General features: G+C 39.0%; 1 protein-coding gene across 8 annotated transcripts in view; it reads right to left on the minus strand.

The window, feature by feature from the left end:
* Positions 1–12,564, minus strand: part of TRPM3 (transient receptor potential cation channel subfamily M member 3) — a 281,429-nt gene that overhangs the window by 84,362 nt on the left and 184,503 nt on the right. For all 8 annotated transcript variants that reach the window (XM_064501204.1, XM_026097813.2, XM_064501205.1 and 5 more), the window contains exon 8: positions 7,694–7,817. In XM_064501204.1, the coding sequence (XP_064357274.1) occupies positions 7,694–7,817 (124 nt within the window). The remainder of the gene's footprint in view (positions 1–7,693; positions 7,818–12,564) is intronic.

The raw sequence follows: 12,564 nt of genomic DNA on the forward strand, positions 1-12,564 counted from the left end.
ATGAGACCCATGTGCACACCATTAAAGTTTCGTTTTACACTTTAGAGACTCAGCAATCTCTGGTATTTGTGTGGATGTGTGTGTCCCTTTCTCTCTACAGCTCCACATGTTCCTGTAGTTCATTCTGGGAAACTATGGACTGACAGCAAATCACAGCATTAGATATTGCTATTTTTGAGTAAATAGGCTCCTTTTGGCACATAATCTCATATCCTCAATGTCTCTGCTCTCTTCCTAAACAGTGAATCTTGGGTAGGAAAATTTCTGTAAAAAACAGCCAGTCAAGCTAGTGTCATTCAGGGCTTTTAATGAGCAATTTAACCCATAACCCATCTCTTGCTCACAGCTAGTAACCACTGTAAAATTGAATTGTTATTCAAGCCCAAGTTTAATATTAAAGCCATGAGTGATGTTAAGAGCTCACCACTGAGACAGACAGACCTAATATTCTGTTACTTTAAGGGAACAAAACTCCAATTTGGTCATTCCCATTGCTGTATATACTGGAAAATTATGACTTGCAAGTCACTGCCTTACTCAGTGCTGTCCGTAGGACTTCCATGCACAAATACGTCTTCTGATTTTAATTTCAACGGAAAACACTGACCTTAGAGGGAGGGGTTGTGGGTTGTTAGGTAGCAAAGGTATTAAGACTGGGGACCAGGACTCTTGCTCCACCTAAAACTTCAGTTTCTAATTTTGCTTTGCAATTTATTATCAAAAACCTTGACAGTACATGGAAGCCCAGGTTGCTGTGCCATTGATGACGCAGGCATGTGCCTATTCTGTATTTAAACTGACATCAAAGCCAGGACAACACCCAGAAACATTTCAGCAAAAACAGCCATGAACTATTAGTTTCCTAGCCAATTTGCTAGTGGTGCTAAGCAGGTAAAACTTGGAAAAGACATCTCAATTATTGTAAGGTATTCATAGGGGACAGAACATTTGCAGATGTTCTTGTATCTACACAGACGCTGCACACAGTGAGCTACTCATCTATGGCTTTTGGATATTACAGCAGCAAAGAAAAGGTTTCTCCTCTGCCTGAAGCTAGAGAAGAGGAAATTCTTTTTTCCCAAAAAAGGCAAGAGAAATTTCAACTCATTGGAGATCACAGGGTCAGGGAGTGAGAAAGTTTTCTGAGCAGGATATGTAGCATGTAACCTGTACTGAATACTGCCGACTTACTGATTACAAAAATTGGCCTATATTATCTAATGCAAGACTTGCTGTGCCACATGCTACTGTTCTGCCTTCACTTTCTGTGCTGGGACAATTGTCAGTGCTCTATAATGATTCAGTGCGCATTTTGCAGAATTACTCGTTGACAGTGTGAATAGGACAACGGGTATCTTCATAAACATACGCTTTTAAAGGGCAAAGAAACTTTAAATTTCGTTTCTCTGGTTGCAGTTTTAATCGCAGAATACATGGTAAGGGAAGAGATTTATTTTAAGTTACATTACTCTCTCCTAGGTGACTCCATCTGAGTCCATTGGGCAAGGAATATGCACCAAACAGAACAGAAAATTCATGCTTAATGAATGCAAGCAACAGATCAGGGATTTTCTGTAGCTCTCTGGGTGGCTCGAGTTACAAAAGGGCTATTGGTCTTTGCAGACTTGAGCTGAAGATGGCATGGCTGAGGTTCAGGGTAGACCAAATAACTGTCTAAATTGCACACTTTCGCTTCGACAGTCAGTCTGACATTCTGCTGCTTTCTGTCAGCAGGGGCCCTACTTCACCTGCCACCAGTTGAAAGGCGACTGCTAGGATCAAAGGCTTTTCAAGGCTTCGGTGCAGTACAACAGCTGCCTTTATCTCTTTTTTGATGCAAGTAGCTGTTTTGCCTGTGGAACTTTTGTTCTCAGGATTACTGAAGCACAAGGCACAAAAACCTGGGCCTACGATCAGATTTTATCCTCACTGGAGTCAATGGCAAAGCCCAAATAACTTCAGCTGGCTTCTTGTCAGCCTGCAGGTTGGAAAAATTAGAAAAAGGTTTATTTCCTAAAAAAACCTAATCAAAGAAGGTGTACAGAATTTAAAACTACCATGTAATCATAATTTTAATATCAATTTACAATGGTATGGCCTACTTACTAGACTAATCCTATTGACTGGAAATGGTTGGATTGGAGGTTTAATTTTCATGAAAATGAAATGAACTTCAGCTATGCAGAATACAAAGATTCAGTCAGCATTAAGAAATCTTAGCTGCAATAATTTATTTGTCTACCTGTTTATGAAACACAAATGCTTTAAAAATTTCTTTTAAAAAATGGAGCTCAATGAGCTATTTTAACCTTTGCAAAGGGCCAAGGAAAGAAATAGACAATGTTCTGGTATTATTAAAAGTCAGTTGAGTTAGCTAATACGCGGCTCAAAACACATCTACGTGTATGTTACTATGCAGTTCACAACATATCTACATGAATGTTAATAAACACTTGCAAATAATGTTTAATTAGACTGCAAATTCACTGAACCCACACATCCAGCTGAAAAACACAGCTGTTTTTGCAGCCAGCATATGATCAGTTCAGGCTTCTGCCAGTCTAAACTCTTCCAGACACACTGACAGGTTTGCTCCAACCTTTTCGGTCAAACAAAATAGAAACCCTTGGAGAAGAATAAATCTCATTGGCAGTTCGAATGGAAAAGAAACTGCTAAATCACTCACCAGCCTCTCAGTACTTCGGCTAAGTAACTGATGAGCTGAGTCAAGATCCTGTATTAGCTGGATAAAACGGGGGTACAAATGCCACTCAAGCTACTCATACACTGAACCTTTGTATTTCTGGACAATTTGCTTCCATTTCTGTTTGAGAGAGAAAGCCAATCCTGGTGTCAGCTCACTGCGCCCAGCTGCTCTGGTATGAAACCTAATTTGTTTGTTCTGGCAGCACCAGAGTTGCAAGTTAGTCATGAATTAGTCTGGAATGAACTATTACCATATTTGCAGTAAAACAGAGTTGCTGTAAGCTTTACGCTATACCCAAACAGTAATCATGTTTGTCACAGTGACTACACACTGAGCCACAGGAATAGCGCAGAACAGGACAGGCAAGGGAAAAATATCCATTACATGCTGACATGAAATAGAGATGCTCTTGTTTTGCTTTTAGCAAGAATTTACTGGTGCATGCAAACCTATTAGAGTATATAAACCTATGTCCACTATCCATAATCTCTTCCTTCAGTGAACCCATCCCTGTAGTGGAGTTATAGACAATCACACTATTAATTCATTACAATCACACTATTAATTCATTTAGTGTAGTGATTGGAATTTCAAACAGTTAGCAGAAAATTGTCATGGTAGCAAGAAAAAACCCAAAATTTACCAGCAGGTAGCACATAGTCTTTACCACTGATGTTACTTGCGCCATCTTTAATTCCTAAGGTACTAAGATAGGACCTTTCCTGATTCACAGCAAATGTCTCTGTCCATCAGATGGAAATGAAGATTATTCACTCTTTAACCACTATATTCAAAGCACTAATTTTATGACAAATGTATCTCACTGCAACAAGTGTGGGCTTTTTCAGGGACATGCACCTCTCTGGCTTGCCAAAGCGGCCTTTCCCCACGCCTGCCCAAGGGAGCCTCCCTCTTCCTCTTCCCCCCGCTCCGCAGAGGGACGCGTTCAGCTCGCCAGAAAGCACACTCGGACTCGAGAAGTCACGTCACTTCCCTGGGAATAAGGCACTGCGGCAATGCGCCAGTCTAAGCTGTAAAAGGATTCAGTACTCCTGAAACAGTGCAGCAGCCAGGTAACTCGAACACCAGAGTTACTGTCTTGAAGGACAAATAGTAAGGCTAACTTATTTATTAGGACAGAAAAAAGCACTCCTTTGTGAAGATGGAAACAGACTTTTGAAGTATAACCCGATGCAACGTGTGTTCAGACGCTATCTGAAGGGAATTTTCTTCCAGTCGGCTACTTGAGGGATTCCCTTCCCGGCCGCCACTTGACTACGGGGCTGAGCGAGGACTGCAGCCGGCGGTCTCCCTGCCACCTTGAATCCTCAGGGAATGCCCTCGCCTGCTCCTCGTATGCTGAGTTCAGAATAGAAGCGAGAGATCAGAGAACAGCCTTGGAGACAGTCTTGCTCTTCTCCACTCTCTCTGTCTGTTCTTATTAATTTACGGAAGTCCGTTTTTTGTGCCTTTGGACTAGTTGATATGGAATGCAAAGGTCCTACATGAAACTGTTTTCTTTCCTTAAAAATCCCTCCTTTCTCTCCCCTCCCCACCAATTTCTTTTTTCTTAGTGACAGACAACGTATCATCGAATTTGCTGTTCTAGCTTCCTCTGAAGTTGCATGGAGGAAATGGGAACAACTAGAAAAAGGGCTCGTAGTAATTTTTGAACAATTTTTGAAGGTGTTGAGTGGACTTTACAATACTACTTCCTGCACAATTAGCAGTGCTGAGCCTTCATGCTCTTATTTTAGTTACTATTTTGGGTGAACATTTTTTAAGAATTCGTTGTATGTGTAATGCTAGTGAATCTCCATAAATTATATATAAGCCACTCTCTTGCCCTTGTATTCTACAGTTGTATGTACAGACACCTATATTCTATTTAATTCTAAGTAGGTTTTTATATCATATACCTCTCTAAGCAATAGGGTTTTATATCATATACGTCTCTAAGCTCAAATACATTTCTGAATATAAGCTCAGACGCAGGCAGTGCCAACACAGCTAAGTATGCAATGTAATTAAACTTACTCATTAAACAGAGAAGTGAAATTTGCTCTGTTTTGCAAGCCTAACAGACTTAGATCTCTCATCTGCTGTGGCCTCACCCTATCATCCAGTTCATGTACTGATTTTATTCAGCAAATGAACTTACTCTTCAGCAAATAAACAGAACACTGCACATTTAATAGCAAGGCATACAATTTAGAGACCATTCTTTAAAAGTAAATGTCAACACGTCAGAACTAGAAACACCCCATTTCCTGTAAAGGGGGTAACCTTTGTTATGATTATGCTTTTTCCCTGGCCACCACAATTCTGTTAGCTTTATAAAAGAGATGCCAGTGGTTTATACATTTTAAATAGGTACAGTAGGAAATCTTGTTTTCAAAGATAGATTTTTAATTCCTTTCCACACACAAACTTGCATTTTCTTTTCTCTTTGGAAATTTCCTCTGCACATCTGTAATTCAACTGTATTTATGTACTTTACTGTAAGAACATGTTCTTGTCTGTACCTATTTGCATTTATTTTTTTAGCTGCACACTGTAATAAGGCAAGTCTCTCCTGTGCTCTCTACTTTGCTACTTATGAATTCAGCAGCCACAAAATCAGACAGCCTGGGAGACTGGGCCCATCAACTTAGGAAAAATAGCTGTGATCAATTTGGCTGTTGCTGAGCTCTAATAAGAGACAATCTTTTGCATCTTCCTTCTATTTGGCTGGTTTGGGGGAGGGAAGATCTGAGCAATGGCAATGTCAGTTCATCAAGCAGTGTTTTGTCTTTTGCGTGACAAAATCAGAAGGTCAAGCCAGAGGAAGGAGAAGAGCTGGAGCAGATGTGGAGACATGAAACATCTGGCTGATGAAGCCTCCACTCACTCCTGGGAATACTTCACGCCTCCAAGGTTATCTGACTCCTCTGGCAATGCTACCTTCATCATTACGAATATTGTCATTCTTCTAAATCCATCTACATCATCATGAGTCTTAAAGGACACCATTAGCTTAACAAGTACATCGCAGGCAGAAAACCTTTTCAGCTTACCACTGTTAAAATTTGCACTCTCTGAGCACAACTGAGAAACTCGAGAGAAACAGCTGTTTTAATGTCTTCCCTTTGTGTATAGTTGGGTTAGTGTTACAAACGCAAGCTCAAAACACCTAACTATGGGCAAACCATCTCTTGGCTGCTGGCTTTTCTCAGGAGAGTTAGCTGAGGAGTATAAAAGGTGACAGAGGTGACACACCTGCAAAACAACTTCTAACAAACGCACTACCTTGCCTGGGATAAAAATCCTGACTTGATTACTGCAGGTGAAAACTCCATAGTTAAATTCGCAATGACAGAGTTCATTCAAAGCCTGACAACCAAATCTGGAATTAGAGGCCTACAATAACCTAGCATTGCATGTTTTCCAGGGTCCTGGTAAATCAAGGTCTCTCTATTTCTCTCTCTCTCTTTCTTTCTTGCTTTCTTCCTTCTTTCCCTCTCTCCCTCCCTCCCTTCTTCCCTCCTTCCTTCTTTCATTCCTTCCTCCCTCCCTCCTGTGTAGGTCCTGTACATGTACATCATGGTTATTAAAAATGTTAACGTAAATGGGCACATTTACAGCACCAAAGCTGTAGGAGGAACAGGGTTATCATTTCATCTGAATTCTCACTGTGGGAGAAAGCAGTCTGTGGGGGGTGCTGATAAATAGACAAATGCCCAGTTCAGCTCCATCAACCATCTGCTTACTGTGCAATGGCAGAGTGGAGCCTCACATTGCTGCTGTGTCTTTCCTGCAAAAGTTGTCCTGGACATCCCCCTCCTGCAGTTCCCCAAGGTAAATGCCACGGGCTTATGGTATGTATAAATGCTTATCTATGAATGAAGAAGGCTGGCTACTTTTTGATGGATGCATGAGCTGCTGCTTAGTGGCCAGGGTACTGCGCTCTTGGCAAGTTAAATCGTATAAAGGAATATCTTCTGCTATTTTGCAAAGCTCTGGCTAAAAGGAACAGCCTTCCGATTAACCCTTCCTAGCCATTACTACACCCACATTCAGTGGTATCATTCATTCCATGTCCTCCTTTTAACTAAAATTAAAAGGCACAAGAGAGGATGAAGTTACAGAGAACTCAAATAACTTCAGAAAAAGAAACACCTATAAAACATCTGAGTCAATCTTTTCTCTTGAAGTTACCCTACACAAAGTGTTGCAGGCTGTCAACAACCTGGAATTTCAGGGAGCTGTGATATGAATTGAAAACAGATCTTAAAAGAAGGATTAAGTTACAAAATAGAAAGATGTCTATTCAGTCAGTCTGCAAGAAATAAAAAGCTACTAGAACTTAATTCCAACTGTTTTAAAATATGATTTTGCTTTAAAAATGCTTCTGCAAAAGCAGCCTCGTGGAGCTCCCGGAAACTATTGAAAGAACTTGTGTTCTTCTAGAAAGTATAAGTATGTGTAAAGGGATAGCCTGCCACTGTAGGATAGGATCCTTGGAGACAAGCTGTTTTCTTTTCCTTTCACACATCTCCATAATAAAATAATAGCCCTAGTGATACTTGTGCAATTCTATCGTATCTTTAAAATATGATCCCAGTGACAGATATACAATTAGACTTTCTTCTGAGGGTTTCTATAGTTGAAAGTGGTAGAATTTTAATCACAATATGCCTGGGGATGACTGGAAAGTAATAATATCCATGTCCTATTAGCTATATTGTGTCCTGTCAAAGTAAACGTAGCGGAATTTACAGAGGGAGTAGAACTGTTGGAGTTCACTTAATATCAAGAAATAGATAAAAGCAAACAAAAAGTCTAATTTACTGATCAGATTTGGGACTACTACACCCTTCCCTTATACCTTTTAGAGTCTAGACCACCATTATGAGATCTGTAAAATCCTTCAGCAGGCTCCTGAAAGACTCAATCAAAACAATGCACTGAGCTTTCTCTTCTCAGCTAAGGAAGGTCTGAACATACCAGCTCCTTCTTCTTCATGCACTCCATGAGGATAATGAAGAGGTGCTGTGCCTGTGTTCGGGTATAGGTGAACGTCTTCTGGATGGTAACCAGCAATTGGTCCCTCAAGGACTCATTGATAAGTCTGAAATTAAAAAAAAAAAAGAGAGAGAAAAAGCAAAATTCTGTTACTAAAATGGACAGTAAAGAAGTTCATAAGGGAAAACCCTGAAAATTCAGGCAAGTAGGAGTTAGACAGCAAAGCACTGAAAGTTGTTCTGGACAGGTTTGAAGGGCAGGAATTGCTGAAAGCATCAGAGACAAACTTGAAAACATTGTTCTCAAAAAATATGTTGATCATCATGTTGGGGTCTCTCATCTCCAAAGTTTTTATTTCAGTTCCCAGATGTTGCGTTTCAGGAGGTCATTCAAGCTATTAACTATGTGGGATTTCCTAATGAAAACAAGAACCACAGTTAGCCTGGGATTTGAGGGACATCAGCACATCTAGTCGAACTGAACATGCACTTCTATCAGGGAGTTAGCAGAACTTAACTTACAGTTTGTTTTATGAAACCAGAGGTATTTCTGTTGTCAGTGTTTTTGGTTTTACCTGTACTATTCCAAAAACTTCATCTCACAACACTGATGTAAGGTAAGAAAAGAATAAAGACTATTGCCCTGCTCTTGAAACCACCCAAAGAAACCATTTTGCTTTTCTTTATGCCAAACTTCCAGGAGTTTAAAGAATAACCATTTTTATGTGCCTCCTAAGTGCTAATGTCAGTACTTGCAAAAAGTGGGCCAACAGCAGAAAGCAATAGTAATACTACATGGAATATCAGTAACTGAACTACAGCCCTTGATATCAAGCAGCCTAATCATCAAGACTGTTCTAGAGGAAATGCTGCCATTCTTAATGTCTTACAAATTAGTGGTTTCAATAATTTAGAATGTGTATCCTTTGAAACGTGAAAACTTCTGCACTACAGCAGTTTTTCACATTAGCTGAGTCAGAATGTTTTAAAGGATAAATCAATGTTAATCATCTGGGGATATGAAAATCAGTAAATGTTCATCAGTCATATTTTATAATAGAAGAAAAACAAAGCTTTATGTTAAAGCCCTGCAGCAACAGCAAAAAATTATCTGAAGCAGTGCAGTATCTAAAAGTCAGTCTTTGCTTATGGCAGCTGCTTTGGGATAATAAAGACCAAAACCCTGCTTATTTCATACCATTGGTAAATGTCACCTGCACCTCTCTGGAGCAAGAAAGCCTGAAAGAGACTGCAGGAAATTCACTACAAAATTGAATTTCAGGTATGATTCAAATATCTTGTCATCATACCTAGAGCAATCATGTCATTAGAAGGGATAATTTATGGGGATAGTAAAGAGGGATAGAAAAGAGGTGCACAGGAGAATATATATATTGGCATATGGGGTGCATATGTTCTCCACTCTAAATTGGACTGTGGGTATAGATATCTATGCTTTCTTATGGACTGTTCTTGAATGGAGAGTTTCCCTCTGTACATCCTCTTTTTATTAAAGAGCGATATGGCCCAGCTGTACTTTTCCTTGGTATCCTGGAGAGGCAACAACACTGACTTTCCAGCTCACTCACTGTGTAAGCGCTCATTCCCCCTGGATGACCCACTTTCCTCACAAAAAGGGGGCATATGATGAGTTTGGTGGTAACCACAAGCCCTCTTCCTGGGAGCAGTGGGGAGAGCGGGCAGTGGAAGACTTTCTGTATGTGGGGGAACAAGAGAAATAACTTGACCTACTGTGTACAAGCACATGAAAACATGAAATAAGGTGTCAGTGTCCTCTGAAATCCAAGTTGCATCTAATGCACCTGTTTGCACAGGCAGAAACATAGCTTCACTTCTCACTGAGAGGATCAGCTTGGAAAGGCTGACACCTTGAAGAGCATCCTTTAATTACAGCCAGTGAAGGCCTCCCCAGTTTTGTGCTGCAGATTGGTAAATTGTATGTGGTGTAAATTCTGAAGCCCTTTCTTGGGGCTCTTAAAAAAAATCAATTAATTGGGAATTTGCTTTAATCAAGAATGCTGCTCTTAAAATGGTGTGGAAAGGAGGCATCACTGTAAATTTAAGTGGTTCACAACTATGCATTTTTCCATTCTTCAAACTAAGCAAAGGAAATGGGGACAATCAGGAAGACTGAATATTCTAAAAGCAGCAGCTAGAGAGTCCTAAAAAAGACGTTTAAATAAAGTTCTTATTTCCATTGGAAACAATGTGAAGTGTATGACAAAATACATGGTTGGAAACATCTCAGATCAGAAGCTTGAACCAGGGAAGGATTTCACAAACAGTTTCCAAGGATCCTGGGATAAAGCTCATCCTATTTTCTCATCATGATTGAATTTTCTTAAAAAAAAAAAAAGTTAGAATCCAAACCTGAAGTTTTATTTAATACAGTCAGCTTTCTCTCAGGCTAATACACACAGGAGCAAGAGAAATTTTCTTTGACAAGCATTGAGTGAAAGCACAATTAAGTCCTCAGGGTTTGCTTCCAAGGCTGCCTAAGCAGCCATCACTTTTTTTCCTGAATTATAGCTATGGGAAACCATATCATATGATAAGTTTAAACAGTACGTGAAGCAAACTCCATGTGAAAGCTATAGAGTTCTTTTAAAAAATCCACATAATGAAGTGGTTTCCTAATTACATAGATTCACATCTCAAAGTATCACTGCTCAGAAGCTTGTTGTCATCATCTGACTTATGCAGTTTTCTAGCTTTATCAAGTATGTATTTTAATGTCTCAGCTCTACAGCAAGCCTAATTTTCCCGCTCAATGTCTTTGTGAGACAGAAAAATTGAAGTAATTATAACCAAAACTACCACAAAAAAAAAAAAGTGAACCTTCTAATAAAGTGTGCACAGCTGAGTTAAGCTTTGTGGAAACTGAAATCATTCATGTCAAGACTATAGCACGTAGGAATCTATTAAAGTTAGAAGCTCTCAAATCAAAGATCCCAATGATGTAATCCAGCTGGGACAAATGCAACCTGCACCATGTTATTAAAATGTCTAAATCTATAATGCATATATCAAACCTGATGCATGTAAAATAGGTAACTTCATAGACCACAGTGAACAAAATAACTTGCAGGTGGTGCAATGATTTATCCATTAGGCAAAAACAACCATACACATACAAACATAGCACACATTTTAGTATCACAAATTCCTGATTTTAGGCCCTGGTGAAAAGAGATGGACCCTAGAGTCTTGTGATTTTAGTTTTTACCTAAAATATAGAAGATGCTCAACACCTAACATCAAAAACAGTACACACAGTGGCCTTTGCCACATGTTATAAGCCTCCATATGCATAAGGCTCATAGGCATCACATGCCTCAGTTTACCAGATTGATATTCTATGATCACATCTTCCTTCAAAGTCAGCATACTTCTCCCTAAGAAAACCATATGCTTCATATTTAAAAACAAATAGTGTCACATGAAGATAATATTTTTATCATCTTTTTGCTGGGCTTTGATTTGGAAAATATTTTGCAGTGTACCAATAAAGTCCTGTTTTGGGCATTTTTGGTGACAATTCTTTAATTTGTCATGGCAGCAATACTGCAGGTAGCTTGCTCTTGCCTAGAAAAAGTTTTCTACAAAAAGGCAATTCAACCTGTTCTTTTCTTTTCCGGCATAGCTAAAACCTGTTCTTTCATTCTCTACATGCCTAAGACAAGCCTATTCCCTGTAAGTTTAGGTACCAACTACTTTATTTCCAGAGAAGCTGGGTTGCTATCTTGTATTTTGACGGGATCTAGGTACCTACTTTTAAAAATCTGACATCTAATCTGGAATCATATTTTCGGAAAACATCTGCTCAGAATTGTTAAGAGCAATTTTTTTTCCTTTTTTTTTGAGGGTGCCAGTATTAGTTTTGAAAAGCATTAGATCATCAAACCTGATCTTTAGGATATTACCACAGGAAAAAATGGAGGAAGATGCTTTGTATCCATCAAGAGAGACCACTTGAAACAACTGAAGTCACAAACTAAATAAAGCATCATTCTAGTTCTGTCCAAAATATTCTGGAAAAGTTAACAACAAAGCAGAACTCTCTTCATTGCTTCAGGTGAACCAGTAGAGACAGATGACAGCATTTTGGCACCCTCCCGTCTCATAAAGAAATCTTTTTTGAAGTCATGCCTAATATCTGAGGAGATAATAGATGCTCCATTCATTAACATCACAGTCTTTCAGCCTCATGGGATATGATTTTGGAGAGGATTTGAAAGATCTGGTCCATAGCCAGTTGCCTAAATTATTTAGTCATTTTTCTCTAGAGATCTGGAGTTGCACAACATAGTGGAGATGTACAGTAATTATGCTCTAACCAGATTTCTAAGTGTAAGTTAGATTTCTTTAACTGGCTGATATTGAAAGGCTTTGAAATTCTCTAAATGAATCACTTCCATTCAGTGAACTGCACATAATTTATTTCTGATTTTTTCATTTATAAATTCTTCTTTTTTTTTATTATTCTTTTTATCCAGGATAAAGAAAGTTTATACATAAAATGTCTTTGTGATGTGAAAACTCTTCCCTGCCCTCCTTTATGGGAAACTGAAGGTATTTGATTTTTTAATTATGATTTGCACTGTAGACAATTATACCATATATAAGAAACATGACCAGAGGCTCTGTTGATATTTATTGCAGTTGGAATTGCAAAGAAGGCACAGTTGTGCAATTTCTCATACCTTGGAAATCCACATATTTTACACAGCATTGTTCTGAGAAGAGAGAGAAACTCAACGCAATTATTCCTTTGTTCCATTCAAACAGTGATGATTCCTAGAGGTTTTAATGAAGAAGAGGTGCTACTGGAAG

Source organism: Dromaius novaehollandiae, chromosome Z (assembly GCF_036370855.1).
Source record: "Dromaius novaehollandiae isolate bDroNov1 chromosome Z, bDroNov1.hap1, whole genome shotgun sequence".
Classification (NCBI taxonomy): domain Eukaryota; kingdom Metazoa; phylum Chordata; class Aves; order Casuariiformes; family Dromaiidae; genus Dromaius; species Dromaius novaehollandiae.